The 27,815-nt window shown below is 39.2% G+C and overlaps 1 protein-coding gene across 12 annotated transcripts in view; it reads left to right on the forward strand.

Moving 5' to 3' along the window:
* The window catches only part of NCOA2 (nuclear receptor coactivator 2), a 304,968-nt gene that overhangs the window by 218,745 nt on the left and 58,408 nt on the right, over positions 1-27,815 (forward strand). For 11 of the 12 annotated variants that reach the window (XM_023727750.1, XM_023727751.1, XM_023727747.1 and 8 more), the window contains 2 exons: positions 21,583-21,686; positions 26,159-26,336. In XM_023727750.1, coding sequence (XP_023583518.1) covers positions 21,583-21,686; positions 26,159-26,336 — 282 coding nt within the window. The remainder of the gene's footprint in view (positions 1-21,582; positions 21,687-26,158; positions 26,337-27,815) is intronic. The other variant, XM_023727755.1, reaches the window with a different exon arrangement.

Genomic DNA, 27,815 nt, shown 5'->3' on the forward strand with positions numbered 1-27,815 from the left:
TGAGAACATTCGTTTCGTCCCTGGTGTGAATAGATGAGGTATTTTTCTGTACGAGTGAATGTTCTGTTGTCTCATCATTTTTATCTATCTTATTTGTGCGCGTAACCTCTAGATAAACAACAGTTCTGGCATGGTTAAGGTGTTCTATCCCATTTCGGGAAATAAATTTTGGGCAAACGGACTTTGTTAACAATCACTGTGACCATCCCAGTATTCATTGCATTATTGCACAGAAGTAAAGGAATGGAATCTGAGGGGCAGGTTTCACACAAAAGGACTTAGAGACCATGTAGAGCGTGTCTTAACTTATGTTCTGAAAAAGCGTTATGTATAATGTGATCTTCCACCTAGAAAAATGGACTTTAAATATTTAAATTAAAAATTTTAGATATCCATACCTGTTTGAAATGGTGGTACCTTTGCCCTGTGTTTCTCATTACTGTCACGTTGAACAAAAGATATTTCCAATTCAATAAGGTAACAATAAAAATACATTGTTCACTTAAAATGGATTTGGGACACATCCAGACTCCCTTAGGGACTGAATTATTGGGCTGAGGGTTGGGGACCATGGTCTTAGGGGACATCTAGCTCAAGTGGCATAACATAGTTTGTAAAGAAGATATTCCATATCCTACTTCGGTGAGTAGCATCTAGGGTCTTAAAAGCTTATGAGCAGCCATCTAAGATACTCCACTGTTCCCACCCTGTCTGGAGCAAGGGAGAATGAAGAAAACCAAAGACACAAGGGAAAAATTAGTCCAGAGGACTAATGGACCACAACCACCACAGCCTCCACCAGACTGAGTCCAGCACAACTAGATGGTGCCTGGCTACCACCACTGACTGTTCTGACAATGATCACAACAGAGGGTCCTGGACAGAGCTGGAGAAAAATGTAGAACAAAATTCTAACTCACACACACACAAAAAAAAACCAGACTTACTGGTCTAACAGAGACTGGGGAAACCTTGAGAGTATGGCCCCCAGATGCCCTTTTAGCTCAGTACTGAAGTTACTCCTGAGGTTCATCCTTCAGCCAAAGATTCCAAACCAAATCCGTTGCTGTCGAGTTGATTCCGACCCATAGCGACCCTATAGGACATGGTAGAACTGCCCCATAGAGCTTCCAAGGAGTGCGTTGGAACTGCCAGCCTTTTGGTTAGCAGCCGTAGGTCTTAACCACTACACCATCAGGGTAGTGGTTTTTTTTAGGCCACAGATTAGACAGGCCTAAAAAAGCAAACAATAACACTGTACGAGACCAAACGGTCAACGTTTACCCTGAAACAAAGATGAGAAGGTAATGAGTGTCGGGGAAGATGGATTAATGGAAATAGAACAAACCAAATGGAAATAATGAGAATGTTGACACATTGTGAAAAATGTAGCCAATGTTGTGGAACAATTTGCATAAAAATTGTTAAATGGAACCTAATTAGCTATGTAAACTTTCACCTAAAACACAGTAAAATATTTTTTGAGAAGACTTTTTCTTTTGATAGACCATCTTCAATTTGTAGATCAGTTTTGTCAGATTAGGAGCCCTGGCGACACGGTGGTTAAAGAGCTCAGCTGTTAACCTAAAGATTGGTGATTCGAACCCACCAGCCGTTCCGCAGGAGAAAAGATGTGGCGGTGTGCTCCCATAAAGATTATAGCCGTGGAACCCTGTGGGGCAGTTCAGCTCTATACTATAGGATCATGAGTCAGAATTAACCCGACAGCAACGTGTTTGTTTTTTTTCTGTTTTATGTCAAATTAGAAAAAATAACATACAGTATGTTTTATTTGAAATATTGTCAGAGAACTGAAATTGCCAAAGGTCGAAGGAAATTAACTGTTTTTTCTGTTTTTTATTATGTGAATATATATCTCTTCTAATACTGAGTGAGTTTGTTTTTTTCCCACTGCCTTGCTTTCTTAAGAGAGAAACAGAGAGAGTCTTCAACCTTAAGACCATTTTTCCTCTAAGATTTATTTGTAAGTTAATTGTTTGGAACTGAGGATATTTTCCATCAAAACAATGCTTTTTTTTGTGATTAGATTCCTGCCCCGGTTCCATAAAGCCTACTGTAATAAATAGTGCTTCTGACTAGAGTGGTTCTAAATATATGGGGCATATACAGCTGTGTTTCAAATATATGGAGGTGGTGTAGTGATAAATAAGATACAAATTCATTTAGAAGTATGACTGAATTTATTGTAACTTTTTCTTTGTTATATATCATTTCAAGTATAAATACCTTGTTAGGCTTCATACACATTATTAATATTAAAAGAGCCTCTATACCCCCAAAAGATGTAAACCACTGACCTGGTGTTTATTACAAGGTGAAGGGTAGGCTAGAGGCTAATCTCCATATCCGTAGCATTTCCTGGGAAGATCTATTCTGGATTTCTGGATAGGTCTGGAGCATGGTTTCTTCCTGCTCCACTGCTCTGGAAGGGTGTCCTGGACTCCTCCCCTTCAGGCCTCCATTTGCCATGCAACCACAGGTTAAGAATCGTATGACAGAAGCAGAGTTCCCGCCGGCAGGCCCATAGGTGGTGGGGTGGTCCAGAGATGGGTATACAAGCAGTCTGGAAGCCACAAGTTACTGTGGGCTGCAACTGGCAGAGTAAATCTTCAGTGACTCTGGGACGAATTTACCTTTTCTTCATAATCTACTGGCTTCTCATTCCACTGTCTTTGTTTAACCACTCCCTTTATATCTACCTAGGATTTTTCTTCCCTGGTCTGCTGCAGGACACAGTTCAGATTTTTATGTGCACTTCTTGTCTCTGAAGTAAATGTTCAACTCTTTGGGATTATCTAAGGATTGTTACTGCTAATAAAACAGATGAAGTAAAAGTAACAAAGGAAATGTCACAAACTTTCAGGAAGTCATAAAATCTCATAATAAATCTTATTCCAGATATTCTTTGAAATATAAGTGAGGCCTGATTTTAATCTTTTTCTATATTCCCTACTTTAGCTTTTCCAAAACCCAAACCCGTTGCCATTGAGCCAATTCCAACGCATAGCAACCCTATAGGACAGAGTAGAACTACCCTGTAGGGTTTCAGGGAGCAGCTGGTGGATTCGAACTGCCGACCTTTTAGTTAGCAGCCATAGCTCTTAACCACTGCACCCACTTTAGTCTTTAGAAACCCCTAAATTTATCTCTTTTAATCCCAAGAGAGATGCTTGTGGTTGCTCTTCTCTTCCATAAATCAGTATGTCCCTCTTCTGTCTGTCTGTCCTCCTTCTTCTCTTTTCCTCTTCTTCCTCTCTCTTCCTCCCCTTAGATTCTGTCAAAAGAGACTATGTTTCAGAGGAAGACTCAACAAACTTCTAGGAACACCCTTTGCCAGAGGATATTCTAAGTGAATGTACTGGGATGTATAGGAGAAACCAGCTGTGCGGTTTGAGGGGTATCTTTCCTTTGACTGACCTTAGTCTAGTGTGTTTGATACTGCCTCAGCACTGAAGTGAAAATACATTACCTGACCAACCAGGTGGGCATTTGAGTTTTGATCCCTATTTTTGTGACTTCAAAGCAATTAGCAGTTTTATCTTTGATGTCCTTCTGCTTAATAAATAATTACTCAGAATTGTAAGAACATACTAACTGTCCATTCTTCCCTATAGGATACAGTAAAGCTATTTTTATAATAAAAATAAAAACACAAAGTATGAACAGTTTAATTTTTTCTGAATTGACCCTCAGGTGTGGGGATGGGAGGAATTATTCATCATGAACCTGAAAGATTATTCATCCAATATCAGGATTTGGAAAGATCTGCAATACTAAGTATTGTTTCTTTTGTTGGACTCATGTAGCTACTAATTTCTCAATTAGGTTTTTTTCTGTTACGTCCATCTCTTTTAGCTTCCTTACCCAAGTATCATTCCCAGAGTAATCCTTGACTTTTAGAACCCACCCTCCCCAATTTTTCTTTTTCTTAATATAATCACTTTGAATATTTTCTCACAACTTTCTTTGACTTTCGTCTTATGAGTATTTGATGATCATTTCCCTGTATTGCTTCTTTTCCATACACATTTGAGGAACCCTTAAGCACTTACCACATACTATACTAAATCCTTATTTTTATCCATTTGGGTTTTATAATTGAGCCCCAAATTCCTGTGTTAGGTCCTCTCCTGACTCAGTGACTCATACTTTACTTAGAAAGGACAAAATCCATATAACACATCTTGTTGTAGCTTTGTAATTAAATGATTATAGGTTTTTCTCTTTTAAACCCTCCAGTAGGTTTAACTTTGAAAAATTGACAAATTATTTTTATTCCTGAAGAGTATATTCTTAAGCTGAATTTATGAGACCTGTAAGTCTAATTTTCTTGGCAATTTAGTTTCTCTTGAGAGGATAATATAAAAGATCATTAACCTTCACATTTTTATTTTCCAAAATTCTTTTGAGCTGCTATACTGCAGAGAACTAATTAGGCGCTGTTAACTTCTTGAGGTGTATGCATTGTTCCTGGTGTGTTGATGGAAGTTTATTTTGAGTTAAGTAATCAGCTCTTGCTATGTTCAGTCTCTTAGGAAAGCATTCTTAGTCAAAATCTTGGATAATTAGAGTCTCTCACCATTCAGCATCTAGATCAATGCTGTTTCATGAACATAATTCTACAAAAAGCTGCGTCTTCTAGCTAAACAAATAATGACCTTCTAATGCATTTAAGTTTTTCAATTTCAAATTTCTGTTTTTCTTTTAATGCATAATCCTCAACACTTCGAAAAGATATTCCACTGAACCCATTTCAGCACTTGCTTAATCATGACAGTGTGCCTCAAAACACATAAGACTTCAGTTCTTTTGAGTGTCTACATAGGTCAGCAGTTGTGGTGGGGGTGGGGGTGGGGATGCAAAGAAGAAAAACATAATCTCTGGTGTGAAGGACTTGACAATCTTCAGGTGATCCTGAGGAGATACAGATAAATCAGATGATTTCCATATGATGTGGTAAATGATATTATGGCACTGTTGTAGAAGCACAAAGGAGCACCTGAGATTCCTGGATGATTTCCTGGAGAAATGACACCTCCTGAACCATGAAGGCCTGAGTCACCATCTGTAAAGGCAGTGACACCAAAAAGCCCAGTGATGCCAACTCAACCTGGCCTACGCTGTTGGAGATACCCAAATTCAAGTAGATTTTAATGCATCATGTTCCTCTGGTTGGGCTTGTCCAGAGAGACAAGAGATGGATATTTCCCATCTTGGAGACCAATGCTATCAATAAAGTGGGGTTGGGGGGGGGGGCATTGTTTTAATGTTTAAAAAAGAAAGATGGGAGACATCCAGGTCAATTGGCATAACATAGTTCATAAAGAAAATGTTCTACATCCTACTTTAGTGAGTAGCATCTGGATCTTAAAAGCTTGCTAGTGGCCATCCTGTCCAGAGCAAAGGAGAATGAAGAAAACCAAAGACACAAGGAAAATAATAGTCCGCAAGACTAATGGACCACATGAACCACAGCCTCCACCAACCTGAGCCCAGAAGAACTAGATGGTACCTGGCTACCACCAACGATCACTCTGACGAGGATTACAATAGAGGGTCCCAAACAGAGAGGGATAAAATGTGGAACAAAATTCAAATTCACAAAAAAAAAGACCAGACTTACTGGTCTGACAGAGAATGGAGGAACCCTCAAGACTATGGCCCCTGGACACTCTGCTAACTCAGAACTGAAGCCACTCCCGAAGTCCCCTTTTTAGCCGAAGATTAGACAGGCCTAAAAAAACAATAACACACATGAAGAACGTGCTTCTTGGTTCAATCAAGTATACGAGACCAAACAGGCAACACCTGCCCAAAAGCAAAGACGTGAAGGCAGGAAGGGACAGGAAAAGCGGACGAACAGACATGGAGAACCCAGGGTGGAAAGGGAAAGGGGGAGAGTGTTGACACACTGCAGGGATTGCAGCGAGTGTCACAAAACAATTTGTGTATAAATTTTTGAATGAAAAACTAATGTGTGCTGTAAACTTTCACCTAAGACACAATAAAATTTAAAGAAAAAGAAATTTACATTTCGTAAGGTAGACATGTTTTATCTCAATGAGAGTTGAAACTTGTGTTTTCAGTGCTACCATTGATAAAAAAAGAAATGTTATTACTGTTAATATTGGCTAATTTAAAACTTCACTTACTGGTTGGAAAACCATAGAAATATTACTAAATTTAATTCATTAATAGCAAAGTCTCAAGATAACTTTATTATTATTTTTTTGTTTTGTTTTGGTTTTAACAAACAGATGTATTCTCTCATCAAGATAACTTGAATAAAATATACTCTTCCTTCTAAATCTCTGATTCAGTTTCTGTTTGATTGCAAAAGGATGTAATTTTCTTTCCTTTTAGCAGAAACCTATCTAAGCCTTATGAATTCTGTTCCATTTTTAAATATGAATGATTTAGGTTTTTCTTTGTTATGCAGTTATTTATTTATGTTAAATTATTTAAAGTTGTTTTTATTTGTAATTTGTGGACAGGTTTATTAGATTCTGTTCTTTGGAAGATGCTTGTAATTATAAATGCAGAATAATATTATTACTTAGCGCTTTTCTTCTGTGGAACTCCAAGTGCTTCACATGTATTATTAAGCCTCATAACATCCCTGTGAGACAGGGGCATTTTGCAAGCGATTATAGATTGCTTTGCTGAATCAGCACAGCCTTACGGCATTATGATAAGCTTGGAAAAGATTGAGGTCAGGTACTAGTAACTTGTGTTCGTGAAACCCTATATGCAGTCAGATATTTTCCTTGGCAATAAAAGCTGAGAACTGCCCCCATTCTGGTCTCTGGGAAGCTTTCTGTCCACCGCCGCAATAAAAAACAACAGACAATACATTTTGAAAAAACAAATCTGAGACAGTGTTCTGTGCCTTTCAGAAGCGGGCAGCTTCATACGGCTTGAGTACAGCTTCATCCTCTGGTCCAGGCGTTAAGTTTACAGACGAAAGGCTGCTCTGCTCTCTTGCTGGGGCTCTGAAAACTGGGCTCTCACAATTGTCATTTCAGCCATCTTCAGCAGCTTTGTCGTCCTTACCTGTAAGCCATCACCTGGCAGCAGAATTTCCAGAGCAGGTTTCTGGAATTCAAACCATCCATCCGTGTTGAAGCTAAACTTGCTGTGTCAGAATGCCATCGTGGGGACCTTTGCCGAAGGATTAATATCAGCATAAATTGATATCATCTGAAAGCTTAAGTAGGCTAATTAAAATTCAAAGTAAGAAGAATCAATTTTATGAAGATTTTTATTTCATTATTTGAATGGTGGAACAATGGTGGGGAAACTTACCTTTTATGGCTAATGTATGTAAAACAGAACTTAACGTCAGTCTACTTCAAATCATTTCATTTGACAGGGAAAAACTTGATTACTATGAAGTGTTTTTCATATTTATGATTAGATGCTGAATTGTGATATGTTCCCCAATCTGTATGGAGGACCATAATGGACTTCCAGAGATTTATGCGTCAGATGGTCATGGCGCTCACTGTCTGTATGTTGGGTGTTAAAGGTTTTCCTAACCTTTATTGGAGAACAAAATCAAGGGACTTTCATTAGACTTTAAATAAGATGATTTTTCTAAATTTTTTGCAAGTGGATTTGACTGCTAAAATGGTCCTATATTTGACACCACATAATAGATTAAAAATCCTAGGGAGTTACTAAATTACTGAAGGTATCACAATATTTTTCCCCTCAATTTACAAAATTTCCTGGAGAATTATAGGTCCAGGCATGAGAAGGGAGAGGACTGAGTTGCAGAAAAGGAAATCAGGATACCTAATTTAGGAATCTTTGTAAATGTTGGCCTTTATTACTGTTACTTCCAACCTCAGCATGCAAACTGTGGCCACCTCTTACCTTGGGCTTTGAGACATGCAGGTGCCAGAGTTTCTAAGGCGCTGTCTCTCCTGCCTCCTGGTTGAGGCATGTCCCTTTCTAAGGGAAGTTGACCCTTGTTTGCCGTTTAATTGCCTGCTGCTTTAAATAGTTGTGGAAGGTTGGTTGATGATTCACTGCCACTCCTGCTTAAATTGGAGACAATTTATGCCATAATGTATTTAAAGGGTCTCTTTAAAGGTTTATTTAAATCTTTTCCTGTTGTCATTGTGAAATGCAATAACTGTTGAATGGAAAATTGACAAAAGCTCTTTTTCCAGGAGGTCTTTTTGAAGCTAGAATATTGTGGTGACATTAAAGAAACCTGACATTTTAGCAAATTAAGATCAGATCTACTTTGCGAGTATTTCTCAGACGCTGCCCAGTCTTTCATGTCTTCTCACCTACTGTTGCACCTAATCTCTTACTCTAAATACAGTGATCATTCTGCACAGTCAGGCTAAGTTTGGGTACAGATACTGAAAATCTACAGAGTCAGTTTTCTCTTTGTTGTGTAGGGTGGCATATATTTGGCCTTCAAAACAAATCAGATCCTTAATTTTACCAGGCCTTACTTCATATTGTATAGACAGTTTAAGATGCCACCTGCAGGTGACAGCTCTTTTCTGTAAGAGGGCCCTGGTGATCTTAGTGCGGAAGATGAATGATTTTGTAACACCTTTGTCCTTCTCAGCACCTCGCTCTATTTGAGCAGCCCTGATCCTTGTACTTCCTTGCTAGTGCCCAAATTCATAAAGACCAGGACCATTTTGAGACAAGAAGAGAAAAAAAAAACACTTTTATGTGTAAAAATGTGAGTTAAAACTCTTTCAAACATTTGAATAGAATAAACTTTGGTTTCTTTATGCCATAATAGTACTTTGTGTAGTTTCTCCCACAAAAGTTCTGTTTTGAAGAACACAGACCTTCTGACAGCTTAACTCTTCTTGTCTCAGAATTGGAAAATTTTCACTCTGTCCTTTCTTCCTGAAGCCCTGGAGAATAAACTTGGGTTCCTTTCCCCAAACTGGATTTCTCTGGCATAAGTATATTTAAAAAAGAAATAATAGATTTATTCTTTGTATGTGAGTGTGTGTGTTTGTTGTTGTTGTTGAACTCTATGGGAATGAAGCTACCTAAGTCCTTTATGAACTGGGCAGATTATAAGTAAACATACAGAGGACTAATGAAACAACAAATAATAGCAGCCACAGAGACACAAGAAATGGTAAACTATACCTAGATTAATTGTTTAGAGTGCCGTAAACATGTTTGAGAGACTAGACCTACTCTTTATGGCCATTTTCTTCCCTAAATGTTCTCATAGGAATTACCTAGTTTTTGTCTTCACGATTAACCTGCCATGTTGATCTAGACTGAACCCCATTCTTAGCTGCTAGAGGTTTTCATTTATGGTAGACTTTGATGGATTTATAAGATACTCTGGAGCTTGCCCCTCATGAGGTGGAACCCCACATTCCCTGTAACCCTGGTAGCCACCCCATAACCCTTGGAGTAGATGATGCACACCCTAGTGCTCTGTGGTCCCTGTCCACGGATGGCTCACCCCCGGGTGCAGGCTGTACTGGTCTTACAGTCACTTCCTTTGTTCCCGTGAGTTCCCATTGCTTTGATCCTTGATTAGTCCACCCTCCCCTCAGCCCCGTTTCTCCCTGCCTTCTTTGTTAGCCAGAGGCATGGTGTTGTATATATGCACAGTTCTAGCATTATTAGCAATGCTTTGCTTTCTCTATTTAGTTGAGCATAATTTTATGTTTTAGGTCTCTAAATTGGATGATTCTACACTCCTGCGTTAGGTACTTTAATTTGGGAACACCTGCTTTTTAAAAAGCATCCTAGTGAGGTCCTCACATGCTCAAGCAAAGGCTAGAAGTGAGAGAACGGGTAATAGATGGTAGGCAAGATGAAACCGGGACGTTTCCACCCCCCTGTGCGACTGTTAGAATCACAGTTGGGGAAGAGGAGAAGAGTGTCTCCACAACTAGCTGTCGCAGTCTCTGTAGGATGGCATCCGGCCCTGTGTGTCTCTGGAGAGAAGCTGGAAGGAAAAGATATCCAGATGGGAGACAGAGAGGAGAGAAAAGCAAGCAGGTCTGATGGGTAGAACATAAAATGGATCAAAAAGCAAGATGTGGGTCATAGCAGCGGGAAGTGGGGAGGACAGAGATCCTGTCATAGAAGAGTGGCAGAGAAAGGGACAAATGAAGGCCAAAGGGGAGGATGATTTTCAGTCCTTTTAATGCCTTTGTTGATCACCTACAGGCATTTGCCCCTGTGAGGCACCCCTATGAGTATCTACCTTTGGGGTGAAGTAGAGACCTGAGAGTGAAGCCTTGTGAGCGCTCAGAAAGCAGTGAGGGTTAATGGTGAGACTGTAAAGGAGGGGTAATGAAAAATCGAGTAGCCGACCTTCCTTCCTTTTTCTTCATCCCTCTCCCTATCCCTTTCTTCTTTGCACTTTTCTTGGACATTGACATGGTGTTAAGCCTTGTTCTAGTCGCTGAGTGTACAAAGTTGAGTAAGACAGGAACCTTACCATCCTCTCCAGGGATTTCAACCCTTCCACTTTCTAGATGGCTCTCCTGGCTCATTAGGTAACTCAATCCTTAGGGGCCTAGGCTTCTCCCAGCTTGCTGTGTGAGAGGAACAAGAGAGCTGATAAAGCACTCTTTTATACTGCATCCCCAGGCAAATGGGACAATTTGTAAACCTTCTCCTGGGTATCCTGGGTAGGTTTATTTTCTTTAGAGCTGTGAGTGGCTGAGAAAACCCCAGAGTATGACTTTAAAAATAAAAGAAAAAACTCCCATGATGGACAAACTACCTTTTTTTTTCTTTTTTTGTTTTAATGAAGCAAGTTGTGACTTCCTCCATGATAATCTGGATTGCTTTCTTTTTCTCAAGTGTAGAAAGAGTATCAGTAACTTTTCTTCCCCTCAAGTGCTCTTCGTGTTGGCCTGATACCATAGCAATTACCCTGATGCTCTTAGTACATCTAATCTGACCTTTTTACTTAGTCCTCATCTACCTGATACTGTGACTCAAGAATCAGAGTCTTAATCCTCCATTTAGAGTTCTTCAAAACAGACCCCTCTATGGAGGCATTTGTGCTATCTAGATCTTTGCTAGACAGTATTTAATTTCAGCTCCAGCTGTGAAAATGTTTGATGTTAGCACAAACATTATTGAGCACCCACTGTGGGCCGGGCAGTAAAAGGCATTTTTTGCAGCCAGGGAGCCAACAATGCAGAAGGAGACAGATATGAAAACAGATAATTTCAAAACACTAGAGGGAGCGGAGCGGAATGTTGTGTTGGAGATAAGAACAAGGTGTTGCCAAAACAGAGGAGGGAACCTCACTTGATTGTCGTGAACTTTTTGGAAGAGTGATGGCGTTTTCTAAGAGAAAGGGTGGCGGGGCATCTGTGCAAATGGAACAGTCGGAGAAAATGCTTGAAATCTTGAAACAGCTTGCTGCGTTTGGGGAAGTATATATTAAATATTGCTGGCGTGTAAGGTTGGGATATTGAGAGATGAGGTTTGCTATGCCAATAAACAGGATAATGATTTCGGAGATAAAACATTTACACTACTTCCAAATCTTTTTGAGGATTTTAGAAACATCTTTTAACATAATTTCCATGTTTTAACCTGTTTATCAGAAACTTTATTTAGTGTTCCTATATGTAATTTTGTTGGCCTTGTTTGAGTTAACATGTATTTGAAAGAAACAAAACCTTTCTTTTTAATTTTGTCTTTTGAGAGGCTGCCCCTAAGTATTCTGAAGTAGTGCTGAATTAGAACTTCACCTGGCTTCTCATTTATTTCACACCTCATGATTTTTTTTCACCTTCATCCAGTCTCAGTCTTACCTTTTGGCCGCCTTAACAAATCATGATTCTTTCATTTCCTTGACTCACATACCCAGCTAGCTGAGCCAGTGAGTTAAATTTACCCTGAACGAACAGTACACTCTACCCTAACCTCCCCAACCCCCGCTCCTTGTAGAAGATGCACGTAGTTGCTGTTGTTGGTTGTCGAAGAGACAAGTAGAGACACACCGTCACCACACTGGTGGATGAATGAATGAATGAATGCCAACATTCATTGTAGAAGAGACAAGTAGAGACACACTGTCACCACACTGGTGGATGAATGAATGAATGAATGCCAACATTCAAGTTTAATGATACGTACTTGCTGCCTTTCCGTTGGTTAATTCAAAGTACTTCTGAAGCCATGTTTCCATTGACTTGATAACTGGTTCTTTCAGTGTTAACATGGCTTAGCATGTGCCTGATTTTTTTTCTTCTGTGATCTGCCTTTAAATTAAGTTCTTACGGTACTTGAACTGAGAAGCATAGGGAACTTAGGTTACATGAAAGAAAGAGATTTTGGACAAATTGTTACATACTCACATGGCTTGCTATGAAATGTTACCTACTGTCCACTTATAAATTTAGTATTGATAGGTGGTACGTGAAATAGGGTACTAAATAAAATTGTATATTGGTAACAGCTGGTTCAATGATAGAGCGTTCTCAGGAACAAAAGCATTTTCCAGCCAGTCATCCTGAAAGTTTGTTCTGGTTATTGTCCTCTCTTTTGGTAAGGGGCAGTACATTAATTTTAAAAGTAGAGCTAGTGTTTCAAGCTTGTGGCATAATCGTTGGTGCTATTTAAGCAGTCATGCCTTACCATTGATGAAAACGAAACCACGTATGTTGCTTTCTCAGAAGCCGACCGTGAGGGGGTTTTGCTCGGTGGAGATGGCCTGGAGATCGGTTACTTTTGCTGTTTCTCCATGCTGAAGGGAACCGTGAAATGTTAACAAGAAGGCTCAATGTCAGAGAGAAAGAGGGAGGCAACTTGGGCTTAGGTTCCTCCCACTACTAAAGAAAGTGCAGCTGCGTGTTTTTAATATGCACAGCAGGAGATTTCAGCAGCCTGATGATATATAGTGCATTAATGTTGAAAAGATAAACACGTTTGGAGAGCGCAGGAAGGGCCTTGTGTTTTTATGTTAGCAGAATGCTTCCTAATGAATAAGAATGTGCTGCTGGCTTCACAGAGCCATATGGCAGCTTGTCTAATTTTAGTTGGGTGCAGATGCATAATTCTCTCGTTTTTACCTTCTAGAACCTTTGAGATGCTACATGACTTTTCCTCTAATATTTCATCTATAGTGCTTGGCAAGAAAATGCCTGTCATTGTTTCAATGACTTCTTTGCTCTGCATGGGTCTCACTCCTGCTAGATTTGACAGTCACTTCACCTGAAATCATCCAGTTCATAAATGCAAGAAAAGATGGAAATTGTGGATATATTCCCCATTAGAGTCTGAAAATTTGTTGTGGAGGTGATTAGACTTGTTTTTGACATCAGTCTACTGAGAAATGGATAGATTTCTGGGTGAGTGATTTTACTCATTTTGAAGCAGTGGAATTAATTCTAAAACCAGTACAAAGTATCAGGTTCCATTTTATTTAAAGATTGTAATGCTTTAAATAACACAGCTTTAGTAAAAGCAGCTACCCTCATGCTCGACCAAACATAAAAATAACTTTGAAACTCTTAATTGCTTCACTTCTCAGGGATATCTCAACATGGGCAATGCTAAAAATTTCTACATATGTGTGAATACGCTATGTATGGATTTTCTTTTAGTTGGCACAGTTTTACAGAGTAACTGATGTTTGTTTGAATTCTGACTTTTTAAAGATAGACTAATTTCTACAAGTTCTCCACAGCCTCTTCAGATTAAAAAAAAAAAAAAAAGGTGAAAATGTATAAACTTCTACAGTAATGGCAGTATTACTCCGCCCCTGTAATAGGCAGGCACTTAACAGAATTTAGGTTTCTAAGTAATCAGTGGTGGTTGTCACTGCTGCCGCCAAAGTTAGAACAATTATGTGACTGTCCCTGGGCCATGACTACCATCCCTTCAAAGAGCTAGGACTCTGTTCCGGTAGCTGCTCTTGTAATGTTTTGGGGAAAGGCCCCTGGAGTTTATATTCTCAGATCAGTTGCCCAGTGAACGGAGAGACAAGGCTTGCTAATATTATGAGATTGAATAAGTTACTACAATCGGTAAATAGTACTTCAGAAGAACACGTAAAGGTGTTTTTTCAAAGCACCATTTCGTAACTTAAAAATAACTAGTTATACTCTTTTTTTTTAGATAAATTACTTTTTTGCTTGAATCGCAGTTTCTGATGTGTTGCTGTTCTCACAAGAAAACTGGAATTTTACTTTCAAATTTATGCTTGGAGATGCCAGTGATAAAGAGCAGTTTAATCCAGCTGCTTTAAAAAAAATAGCTGCTTTTCCTGGTATTTTTCAGTCACTTACACTTTTAGAGAGCAAATGCCTCCCTGTTCGCCTTTCCTTTTGTTCTGAAAGAAAACATGAATAATAATTACTTATGGAAAAAAAAACCGTATGGAATATAATATTAATGATTTTCCCCCAGTTTGTGGTGTGACTCATCTTAACATGGTCCCTGCTGAGATAGGGTTTTGTTCTTTGCTTTGAAACTGGAAATCTAATTAATTGGTATTGGATTTCTGGATTGCAGGTGAATGAAGGAGAGAACCAGGAGGAATTACTCCTCTACACAGTCACGCAGTAGGGAAGGGACAATCAGAGACGCATAATCGAGGCATCCTTGGACAGTCTCTCCAGTCAGGGTTTTCGTTTGTAAAACTGTGTAATTAAAAGATCGTAGCTATTTTATGATTTATTTTATCCTTTTGGAGGTGAGGAAGAAAAAGATAGAATGATTATTTTCATTGTTATTCTCTTATATAGTCTTTATCTAAAAAGAATACAATAATGGTTAAAATGCAGCAGAAAGAAATGATGACGTCAGGGCATGGAGGAGAAATCCTTTTCTAGGCTCTGAAAATTAAATTTTATTATCTCTCTGATTTAAGAGTTCCGTCTGTAATAATGACTAAACCAAAGCTAAGACGTTTCCTGAATGCAGCCAAGCACTTCAAGGGACAGAGGAGCAGGGGCAGAGGTCTGGGGACCATGCTTTCAGGGGACATCTAGGTCAGTTGGCATAACCGTTTATTAAGTAAATGTTCTGCATCCTACTTTGATGAGTGGCATCTAGGGTCTTTAAGGCTAGCGAGCGGCCATCTAAGATGCATCAATTGGTCCCAACCACCAGGAGTAAAGTAGAATGAAGAACACCAAAGTCACAAGGAAAGCATTAGCCCAAGAGACAGAAAGGGCCACATAAACCAGAGACTGCATCAGCCAGAGACCAGAAGAACTAGATGGTGCCCGGCTACCACCAGTGACCGCCCTGACAGGAAGCACAACAGAGAGTCCCTGATGGAGCAGGAGAAAAGTGGGGTGCAGAACTCAAATTCTAGTAAAAAGACCAGACTTAATGGTCTGACTGAGACTGGAGGATCCCCAGAAAGCATCGCCCCCAGACTTGCTTTCAACCCAGCACTAAAACCATTCCCAAGGCCAACTCTTCAGTAAAAGATTAGACTGGACTATGGGACATAAAATGATACTCATGAAGAGTGTGCTTCTTAGCTCAAGTAGATACATGAGACTAAACGGGCAGCTTCTGTCTGGAGGTGAGATGAGAAGGCAGAGAGGGTCAGGAGTTGGTTGAATAAACACAGGAAATCGGGTGGAAAGGAGGAATGTGCTGTCAGTATAGGGAGAGCAATTAGGGTCACATAACAGTGTGTGTATAAATTTTTGTATGAGAGACTAACTTGAATTGTAAACTTTCACTTAAACTACAACAATAAAAGAAAAAAAAAGAGTTCCATCTGTAATAATGAGATTTCATAAGGTTTTGATCATATAAAACTCTGGGACAAGCTTTCCACTGTTGAGTTTACTGAAGGGTATTTTTGTAACAGAATATATTTTGTTGGTTAATGAGTGCAAAATATAGAAGAGTAAATATAATCTATGACCGCTGAGAAAATTGCCTAATTTAAACCTATTAAATAGTGTGTTTTAGTATAGTAATGCTATACTTACAGAAGTATAAATATATCTAAGGATTTGAGTTTATTTATATCTGGCGTAGAAAATAGCTTACCCATTACTGAAATGCTCCGTTGAGATACCAGTATATGTCCAGTTGGCATAACAGTATATCTCAAAGGACTCCTTTTCTTCTTCCTGCTGCCTCCCTCCATTCCTCCTCCTCTTCCTCTTCCTCCTCCTTCTCCTGCAAACAACATTTTAGTGAGGACCAGAGTGAAAATCTCAGAATTCTTTGCCCTTTGCCTCTCATTTATTTATTCTATGAGTAGTGAAAGTTTCCTGTTCTCTTAATGTATATAAATAGCATTTGTGTAAATATTGCAACATTTTTACCAGTACTCTTGTATTCATCTAGAGACGCATTTGGAGTTTTCTTTCAAATCACACCTTCCACTATGTATTTTGAAATTGATCTTGTCAAAAATGTTCTTGTTTTTCATTTTTAGTGAGGGATTCCTAGTTCCAGCTTGGAGAAACGTTGTGCCAGTATCCCTTAACACTGATTTTTGAGGCCAGTCAGGGATTTCCTGCCACACGTTCATTCCTACCTGTTGCCTTGCTAGGCCATTGCTTTTGTCATCTATTCTAGTATCCTCCAGAATCTAATTCAGTTACAATTTATGGTATTTAATATAAATTAAATTATGAACTCATATGTAAGTTTATAATTTATGATATTTAATATAAAATAGAATATTTAACATTCTCAACTATGTGTAGCCATGTTTCTCTCTTCTTTGAACTTCAGGTTAGATTCCCCACAGTTTAGCCCTAAGTCGTTTTCATGAAGTTTGGTTTGATCGTTTAGACCTCCCAGCTAAAGTGTTAAGCTCTAGGATGACCAGGACTGATGTCTATTCAAGTCCTTTGCCTGTTTTTTTATTAGGTTGTTTGCCTTTTTTGTTGTTAAGATGTAGAGGTTCTTTATATATTCTGGGTATTAAACCATTTTCCAATATATGACTCCCAGAAATTTTCTCCCAACTTGTAGGTTGTCTCTTTGTTGATAAAGTCCTCTTTTTTTTTTAATTGTTGTTGTTGTTGAGACTATGCACAGCAAGACATACACCACTTCATCTGTTTCTACATGTACAATTCAGTGACATTGATTACATTCTTCTAGTTGTGCAATTTTTCTTACCCCCTTTTCTGAGTCATTCCTCCACCATTAACATAAATTCAATGCCTCCTAAGCTTCCTCTCCAGTCTTCTGAGTTGCTGTTGTGAATATGATCCCATATAGATAGTTCTTAAAAGAGCATAATGCTCAAGGCAGACAATTTTTACTAGTTAAGCTAAGCAATTGTTTGGTTTTAAGAAGACTTCAGGAATATTTTTGGTTTAAGGTTTAAAGATTACCTCAGGTCAGTAGTTTTGATGGTTCATAAAGTCCTTTGATGCACAAAAGTTTTTAATTTTGATGAAGTCCAGTTTATCTGTTTTCTCTTTTGTTTATGCTTTTGGTGTCATATCTAAGAATCTGCTGTTAAAAACTTGGTACGAAAGCATTATTCCTTATGTTTTTTTCTTAGAGTTTTATGGCCTTAGTTCTCACACTTAGGCACTTGATCTATTTGAGTTAATTTTCATATGTGGTGTGATATGTGGGTCCAACTTACTTCTTTTGCATGTGGAGATCCAGTTGTCCAGCACCATTTGTTGAAGAGACTCTTCTTTCCCGATTGATAGGACTTAGCCCCCTTGTCAAAAATCAATTGCATGGGTTTATGTCTGGACTCTCAATTCTATTACATTGATCTGTATACATCTATCAATTTCTGTGTTGCGTTTTGTTAGCTACTTCTGTTTCTCCTTTTAAAAATTTACCAGTTGAATATTATAAAGATTTTAAAAAGTCATGTTTATTATTATAAATAATTTTTCAGCAGTAATTATTGTTATCCAGGATTTCCCACTATGCCGCAAACACATGTTTTATCAGATCTAAATTATCACCTAATTTAAATTTTAGGCTCTTATGTCAAGTTATATCTGACCTATAGATTCCTAAAAATAAAATTCTGTGTACATTTGACCCTGATTCTACCTACCTTAATATAAAACTCCAAAATTCTTTGCTGGAGCATGTTGCTAGACCCAGACATGAGGACTTACCAGGGTTTAGGGATTTGCCTGATTGAGTTTTCAAAGTTTGAGTTTTTTTAAATTCCACAAAATATCAATAGACGAAATTAAGAAACTTGAGGTCCCTCAAATGATGATCAGAGCCTCAAAATGTAAACATCTCAGAGTGTAGTGATTGCCTTTAAGAGAATCAGAACTAGATTATTATCACAAACATTAATTTTAACCTAAAATGCAGCATTAGTACAGACCACAGGAAACAATAATCTGTCACTATTGTGGTATCAGAATCTCATATGACAAATAGTTTAATGTTTTCTAGTGATCGACTGTAGTTACCATGTTTCATTTGGGGTTACTAGCTGTTGCTTCATATCTCAGTCTCCTCAACTTTAATCTAAATTAAATATGTGCCTTAAAATGAATGAAACTATCAGTTGTAACAGTGGAAGGACAGGAGAACTGTGACTCAGAGAGAATATGAAATGTCTTGAAAGCTAGTAAGGCAAGGCAAGGTAATTCGTTAGTTAAGGCCAGGTTTCCTCAGGAAACCTTTTCTCATATTCTTGACCCCCACCTGCCTGCTTCCATTTGTCTCCCTGTACCTGGAGGGCCCGTGAGGCTAGAGGAGGAAGTCAGTCCCTCTTTCACCCATCCTCAAGTCCACTTGCTCCTAGGTTGAAGTGGTGGGTCTAGTCTGTCAGTCAGCCAACAAATACCTAGTGAAAACCTACTCTGAAACAGGGACAGTGCCAGCCATTGAGTGTTCAGACACAGTCCTCCCCGTTCATGAACCTTACCTTCTGGTGGGCATGGTGTGCTATTTCATGGACTGTGATTCTCATGGTGGGAGGTAGGGAAGATGGGTCAGAATCGCATGCAAAGAAGGCCTTTTCAGTCTGTACATGTTCCCGCTGCAAATTCTGATAGACTCCCTTCCTCTGCACACTGTTCTGTCTGAGGGTCCCTGCTGCTGCTGAAGGATGTTACTGATGGGAGCATGTTCTCCTGTGAGTAGTTAGGAGGTAGAGAAAAGGCCACATGTCACTCATTCTACAGGTATCAGCACAGGTGTTCCTGCACACTGAGTGCCACACACTAAAAACCAAAAAAAAGAAGAAGAATGCATAGGACCACATAAATATATAGTATCTATTCCTTGGTTTTCAAGATGTTATGTTAATAATGAACTTGGGGGCCTTAGACCTGAGGCATACTGGGCCCTTCACGTGCAAAGCTGTGCAGAGAGGTACGTGAGCCCTGTCCACATCCAGGTAGGCCCCAGCAGGGCGGCCCAGCAGTCCGCAGCAGGGGAGCCAAGGGCTGCAGGACTGGACAGTGATGCGCCCCAGGAACGTCCAGTCCAGCCCCAACAGGGAAGTGTCCTCTGAAAATTAGGTGAAGCAGCCAGTGATGGTGTGAGTCCTGTCTACGGCCTCCAAAAAATACCCAAACCCATTGCTTTCAAGTCAATTCCAGCTCACAGAGATCCTGTAGGACAGAGTAGAACTGTCCCATAGGATTTCCAAGGAGCGGCTGGTAGATTTGAACTGCTGACCTTTTGGTTTACAGCTGTAGCTCTTAACCAGTGCGCCACCAGGACTCTTGTCTACGGACTAGTGGGTAGGAAAATGAACAGAAACTGATAAGAAATCTACAGCCCCGTACCGTAGAGCAAACTGGCAAAAAGGAGAGTATACTCGGCTGATTTTTTTTTGTTTTCTGGATTTATTTGACAACGAAAAAGATTCTAGGAAAATGGGAGGGAGGGTCATATGCTGTAATTGTCTGAGCCAATCCTGTGGCCTGAGAGCATGAGCTGTTTCCTGGCCCAGTAAGGACTAGCTGAGGAATTGGGGTGAGGCGCGGCCTGCAGGTACGGCAAGCATTAATGGACCCAACTGTGAAGAGCTAGGGAAGGCAGGAAAAAAAACAAGTGAGGACTAACAGATATGTGGACTCAGGATACTGAGTTAGGACGTCTACCAACAAGTCACATCACTGTGTGTAGGTGGTCACAGTTATTCAGATCTAAGGAGGTGAGTCAGGAATGTAGTAGTTATTGAAGGAGATACAATGGCTTATGATAAGCTCTGCAAAGAAATTGCTACATTTGAAACTCAGAAAGAACTAATAATACAGATATGCTAACATTAAGTTATATTTGTATACCGCTTTATAGGAAAGTTGTTTTACATATCATCCCAGTTAATCTTGACACACAGTCTATGATACGGAAACCAAGTCCTTAAAAAGTTGGTGTGACTTACTCTGAGTCATACTTTTACTATGTGGCAGAGCTTGGACTTGAACTCCAGGTCATCTTTCCCTTCCCACTGATAAATATACATTGTGCAAGCTCTCTAGAATGGCAGTATTTGGAGAACCTGCATAATTCTTCATTATTTCCTAGGTTCTCTCTCAGCTACAAGTTAGGCTTTACGGATTTTCAAAATACTATGTAAAATCTTCTTTTACCAAAAGAAAAAAATGTGTGTGTGTGTGTGTATACAAACACATACATGTATACGTATACATACCAGGGTTGTGACAGGAGATTGATTCTGAGTGCTAAACTGATTTACCATTTTCTTTTTTTGCATTTAATTACATTGATAACATGCAGTGTAAACAAGGATATAATTTATTCAGGTACAAATAATTGGCACGTTGTTTTCTAGCAAGTTGTTGATACATGTTATACATTAAACCTTTTTTGTATTCTTGAAATAACTAGTTTACACATATTGTGATAAATATGCATCTATTTCTACCGCAGGCGTTTTCACAAAATAGTCTCATTCTTTGATGGAACACCTTCCCTGGCCTTGTGGGCCCGAAAGCTGCCTTGCACAGTTCCAGTCCAGGAGTACATATTATTGGCCTCTGTGCTAGGCAGAAGGGCAGCCATTAAACTTCTCCGTGTGCCTGATAGGGTGCCACTTCTCTCTGTCTTAAATTGTTAAGCATCTTGAAACAAGTCAGCAACTAAACCTTTCAGGCTACTTGAAGTGTGAGTAGAAGTGGAACAGGTCAAAGAGTGAGATGGTCAATGTAGAGAGCCACATGTGTGCGGCCATGGCCGTCAGGACTCCTGTTTATTTCTTCTTTGGATGTGTACAGTTGTATGGTCTCTGCAGACCCTGCTGAGCTCCGGACAACAGACCTCTGTTATCCTAGTTTGGGGACTCTATTGAGTAGAAACTAATTGTGCCATGTTGTATAGCAGTTTTGTAATCTAGGAAAAAATGCCTGTAAGGGACTAGCATGAAACCACTAAACTCATTTTATCAGCTGCCTACAAAGGGATCTGAGCCACAGGTTCTTCAGGTGAAAAGTCAGTGTTCTGGCCCCTGCTTCCAGCAGCGCCCCCCCACCCCCCCATTCAATGGCAGTGGGGATAGAATCTAACTTTTTTGTAGCCACATCTGATCCCACTAGGGATTTTAAAAAACCACTGCACTAAAGATGTTTCTGTGTCACTCGGTCTTGAATAGCACTGCCATTTAATTCACACTTGTGTTTGTTGTAGAGAAAGCAGCGGCTGCCAACATAGATGAAGTGCAGAAGTCAGATGTCTCCTCTACAGGGCAGAGTGTCATTGACAAGGATGCGCTTGGGCCTATGATGCTGGAGGTAGCACACCCTCATTTTGGTTCTCTATTTTAATATGTTGTTGATATTCACATTATTAAATTTAATTTTTAGGGGAATGAAATTTTAGGATGATCCACACTTAATTTTCACTCTTAAGGTTGAAGTACTGTTGACCTCATGAGCTTACTAATATCCATCTGTGGAGTCCCTGGGTGGCGCAAACAGTTAAGCATTGGCTACTAAACGAAAGGTTGGTAGTCTACCCAGAGGTGCCTCAGAAGAAAGTAGGTTTTTTGGCAGTCTACTTCCAAAATATCAGAGCCACTGAAAACCCTGTGAGTACAGTTTTACTCTGACATACATGGGGTCTCATGAGTCAGAATCACCTTGATGGCAGCTGGTGTGTTTCGTTTTAATCTGTCTACCCATTATCTATCTATTATCTGTCTCTATAAGTGTTCCTACTCCTGCTTCCAATGTATGTGTGTATGTTTGTGTATATGTGTGTAGTGTGTGCATGTATAATATTTTAATATTAACAATACAAGATTAAATTAAGCTGCATTAGAATATAAGTTGACAGATTTCAACTGCCAGCCGAGCATCCATTTTAGAAAACCATGTTTACAAGTGTTATTAAATTCTGTGCTGATTCAAAATTAGTTTGACATGTTCCCAAAATTCTTAAATTTTACATGTTCGTCCTGTAGGTGCCTGTATACCCAGGTCAACATTTGAAGACCAAAGAGGAGGTTGATGCTTTTTTTAAATGCTACTTCGAACTTGTTTCTGTATCTGATCGAGAGATGAAAATTAAAATAATGGCTATAATGAACTTTTTAGATAAGGATCATAAGTGTAATGGTTGGTCTTAACTGCTTGTTCTTTAGTGCTTTTAAGAAGTTTTATGGCCAGACTACTGCCTAGAATTTGTAAAGTCCGGCTTTCCTGTTTTATTAACTAGTACAGTATTAAATACCAGGTGCTTTGCTGTACCTGTTCCAAAATTACAATTCAAGTCGGTGAATATATAGCAAGAAGCAGAGGAGCCCTGAGACATAAATTTATGTCAGTTCTCAGGATAATTTACTCTATTGGTGATAATGATGAGGTTGAAAAGTACCACGTGGCTAGAAGCTTTGCAGTATTGTCATTGGAGAATTGGTTAGCTTGTTGCATCAACCACAGATATATAAGAAATCAGAATTTTTAAAACAATGATCAACCAATGGTTTCTCAACCTTATCACCCCTCTTTTTTTCAGTAAGTGCATAAGGTGATTTTTATTTTTAGAAAATGTAGTTCTGTGAAGATTTACCATATAATTTGAAGTGGATGAGGCACAGTAAGGAGCCCTGGGGGGCGCAGTGGTTAAGCACTCGACTGCTAACCAAAAGGTCAGCCATTCAAGCCCACCAGCCATTCCATGGGAGAGAGACGTGGCAGTCTGCTTCCGTAAAGATTTATACAGCCTTGGAAACCCTATGGGGCGGTTCTACTCTGACCTGTAGGATCACTGTGAGTTGGAATTGACTCGACAGCAACAGGCTTGGTTTTTAACGGGTGAGGCACAGAAAGCACTGACCCAGTCTTTGAATTAACAAATGACAAAATTCATTCCTTGGATTTCTCAGAGCTAGCCAGGGACAGGGCTTTGACTAGACCTGATGGCCAAAAGGCTTTTAATGACCCTGTGTTTGCCCTTGCGTATCTTCTCTCGAATCACTGGCTTGAAAACATCCAACTACAGTTTCCAGGGAAAGAGCAAAACACACAAACTGGTTTTTCATAGTCAACAAAGGCAGCAGAAGCCAGAGAGTGCTATTTCCCACTTGGTTCTTAGCAGCAGCTAATGAAAACTGTAACTAGGTGAAAGCTTCAGAATTACACGAAAGACAGTAGATAACATCCTTTGAAAAAATTTTGAATTACAGACAGAAAGTTGATTTGAAAGTTACGGTAATCTAAATTATTACATTTTGGAAAATCCCATGTATCTGTGTTTTATCATTGTATCTGGGGGAAAAATTAAAGTAGGGTGGAAACTTCCTGAGAAGGCTTTTGAGGCTTCTAAAATGAAATGCTTGGAGTAACCACAAAGCAGTGACGCAGGCCCTTTAAGAATGAGTTCATTAATCGTAGAAATCACATTGCTAGATCACTGGACCTTATCTCAGAAAATCAAGCCAACATTTTTGCTATTTCAAAATAGTCTTTTGAGAATCCAGTGCATTGAGTAAGTACCTCTGTGGCAGGATGTTAGAGCGGTGATGCCTGAATCTGGTGATTTATGGTTGGAATTTAAATCTTTAACCCGGTTTACACGTAATAATTTAAACAGGGAAAAACTTGTTCTCGTTGAGCTATTCCCAGGCATAGATGCACACCCATGCTTGCATCATAGCATAGTGGTTGCCAGGCAACAAAACCAAATGTCAGCTTTTTTCATCAGAGCATATCATAGTGAGCTTAAAAAAAAACACAAACAGCGTTATGAGCTAAAACAGCTTCATCTCTGAGTTTTATTATGCCACAAATCAATTTATTTACCACAGTACAGAGCAGTAGGAAGCAACATGTACTTTCAAAAGTGAACGATGGGTAATATAATTACGAAAATGTCTACTGAATGTGTATCTAAAGCAGTGACTTTAAAAAGGACACTTGGTACATAACTAATCGCTGGCTTACTCCCCCTGCTCTCCCCACACAGACACACAGACACGTGGGCACGTACACACACTCAGACAAGGACGGTTTCTCATGGGTTAGTGTCATTGTGTTGTGGAAGACCATTACCTATAGTTTGCTTTGCCCTGGATATTGTTTATACCATTGAGAAAACCTGACTGAATATTTAAGAACAGCTTAAAATTAAGTGGTGTGTTTTTTTGTTTTTTGTTTTTAAATAGAAGGTACCCACTGCTGCCTTGTGGTTAGTTCTAATTTGAAAAAGCACTTAGTTTTGTGGTGAGAATAGAGTCAAAGATGAAAGATGTTCAAAGATAGCCCACAAATTTGGAGCCTGTTAAAAATAAAAACTTCAGGAGAAAACAGATTAGGGGAAAAGTAAACACTTTATGCCCCATCCATACCCGTTGCTATATGGGTATGTACATAGAACATTCATATTAGAATAATAACTATCACGAAGAAACTATGTGGCACAAACTGGCTGGGCCAGGTGGCCCTGGTTCTAGGTGTGACTTCTCAGTATCTGGCCTTTTCTAGTCCTGATCACCCAGCTGATCCCCAGACCAGAGCTCTGACAAGCAAGGACCAAAAGGGGAGAGGAGGGACAACTAAGAAAAACTCACTGAACCCCAACCTTTTTATCCCTAAGGTGGACATGATTAGAAAATGGGGCTGGGTGTATAAATTGGAGTAGAGCATTTTGCTACACAGTAATCAAAAGCATGAGCTTTGGGGTCAAGGGCACCTGGATTCAAATTCCAGCTCTGCCACTTACTAGTTGTAAGATCTGAGCAAATCACTTAACCTCTATGAGCCTCAGTTTCCTCCTCTGTAAATTGGGAAAGATAAAGTATGCCTTCCAGGTTGTTAATATGAAAACAAGACCACGTGTTTAAGGCATGGCACACGTGCCCAACACCTATTATTCTTATCTTTATTTCCTGAAATGATCTAGATTCTTCATCTTCTCTCTATCTAGACTGAGATGACAAGGAGGAGTGAGGCTGTGAGCCCCTTACAGGAGACATGTTCCTAGTCTAGGGGACTGAGGAACCTGCATTTTAATAATCTGGAAAACAAGTACTATGGGAGGGCACCGTTGGCTGACTTCCCCGTTCTCACTGTAGAAACCAAAACTCTGGTCCCTTTGCGGTCTCAGGACAGTGCTGGCCTTATCTAAGCCTGAGGTCCCCGTGAAGACTGGTTTGCTGTAATGAGGTGTACTTCCCAGACCCCTTTTCCATATACACCAAACAAAAAAGGATTCATTTCTTTGAAGGTCTGAGATCATCTGTGATTCTTTTCATTTAAACTCTGTTAGCTTTAAAAGTAGTAAAATTTTCTGTTTTTCTCTGGGCATTTATCCTTAAACTGAGGATAAATTACCACTTGACCCCCTTCCTTCCACTGTATAACATGAAAAACTGTAGAACAAAATTCCTTTGTACTGAGCTGGTAACATAAAGTTAGTTTTGGCCCTGTGGAGTCCGTCAGTCTCATTCTGAAAATACAGATAGATGTCTGTACACTTGCACTTGGCAATGATCTCCTGACAGTTAACAGAGTCCGTGTTTGTCATTTAGTTTGTGACAAGAAACCCTGATCTAGGCTGTCTCCCACTTACTGAGATGGAATAATCTTTATTTCACCAAAAGAAAATGTGTTAATTGTTTCTGAGAACTATGAGTGGGATGAGGGAGATCTCTTTTCTATCCAAGTGTGAATCGTGTGTTTCCCTTAAAGGGATTATATCCTTCACAATTGCATATGATTTTATGTGGCATCCTTTCTAACACAGTTTGTTCCTTTTCCCTTAGGCCCTTGATGGGTTCTTCTTTGTAGTGAACCTGGAAGGCAACGTGGTGTTTGTTTCAGAGAATGTGACACAGTACCTAAGGTATAACCAAGAAGAGCTGATGAACAAAAGTGTATATAGCATCCTTCATGTTGGGGACCACAATGAATTTGTCAAAAACCTGCTGCCAAAGCCTATAGGTAAGTGTTTATCTTCTGGTTCTGCCTCCCCCTGCCCCCTCCCCCACCCATACGTACACATTGTTTTGGTTGGAGGTGGGTAAACTAGAACTGTATTATGTTAATTGGGAAAAAGAGTGAGCAGTTTTTTAGGATTTAGGATTTAGTGTTAAGAATTTCAGATTAGAAGTCATGAAAAAAAAGACATCTTCAGGTGTTGATCTTGAACGATCATTTTGATACTATATTTAAAGTAAATGAAAATATAAATAATTCGTATGGAAAGTACTCATGGGGCAGCAGTTTTCATGGTTTTTTGGTTTTATTTTGTTATGTTGTAAGAAAGTGCCAAATTGCCTCCACCCTATTCAATGCCAGCTGACTCTTTTTGTCCATTTTCTCTATGACCACGTAAAAAGTAGAGGGGGTATAAGAAGTCTGAGATTTCAGTTTGAGTCCCGCGTGTGTAAAGAGCATGTATGTGGGTTTCTACAAAATAAAATGTTAAGGAACAAGTGTTGTATAGAGGTGTTCAAATGCTGTTAGCCCAGGAGCCCTAAATGGGCGCTTTCATTTCTCCAGTGGCTCAGTGGTTACCATCTTCAGATGCTGCCTCCTCACCCACTCTGCCTGTTTCAGATTTCCTGACTTCTCCACCTTATTTTGAAGACCCTGTCCAAAAGTGTGTGTGATTATTAAGGGCCATGTTTCGAAGTGGGTGATTCACAGCGTGGGCCCACTTTAGTTGCTGCTCTGCAGTATTGTTCCCACTTACTAAGTAGTTCTTTTTTTAATATTCTCACTTAAACTGATGATGCTAAGAATGTCTTCACAGATAAAAAGAAGTGCAGATTTTAGTACAGAATAAGGTCAAGTTCTGAGTTAGCAAATACTCCTATTCTTTTCCTTAAAACTATTTTATATTAGCTGGTCTTATTTTTTCCGCAGTAAGTAGGAAAACCAAAAAAAAAAAAAAAAAAAAAAAAACCAAAAAAATTGCCGTGGAGTCAATTCGGACTTACAGCAACCCTAGAGGACAAAGTAGAACTGCCTCATAGGGTTTCCAAGGAGCAGCTGTAGGGTTTGAACTGCTGACCTTTTGGTTAGCAGCCAATCGCTTAACCACTGGGTCATCAGGGCTCCAAGCAGGAAAAGGTCCTTTTTAATTTTCATTATTGCTAGCTTTTCCTTGATATAGATAACCCTTTGTTCAAAGTGACTGTAACAATAATACAAAATGTATTATACTGGTATGAGATTTCTTTATTCTATTCTTTAGTAAATGAACAAGAAAATGGGATTTCTTATTTCAACTAATATTGTAGATTTCTTCAATAATTTTATGACTTCCTCTTCAAAGGACCTATACTTATTAATTCACTATTATTAATTCACTTTTCTAAAGAGCTCATTGCCATGCTTTATATTGTACCCTTTTTTACTTTAAGCTTATTAACCTGAATTAATAAGAACTCTTTCCTTTTTGATGACTTTGTAGTC

This window comes from Trichechus manatus, unplaced genomic scaffold, assembly GCF_000243295.1.
Source record: "Trichechus manatus latirostris isolate Lorelei unplaced genomic scaffold, TriManLat1.0 scaffold00018, whole genome shotgun sequence".
Lineage (NCBI taxonomy): Eukaryota > Metazoa > Chordata > Mammalia > Sirenia > Trichechidae > Trichechus > Trichechus manatus.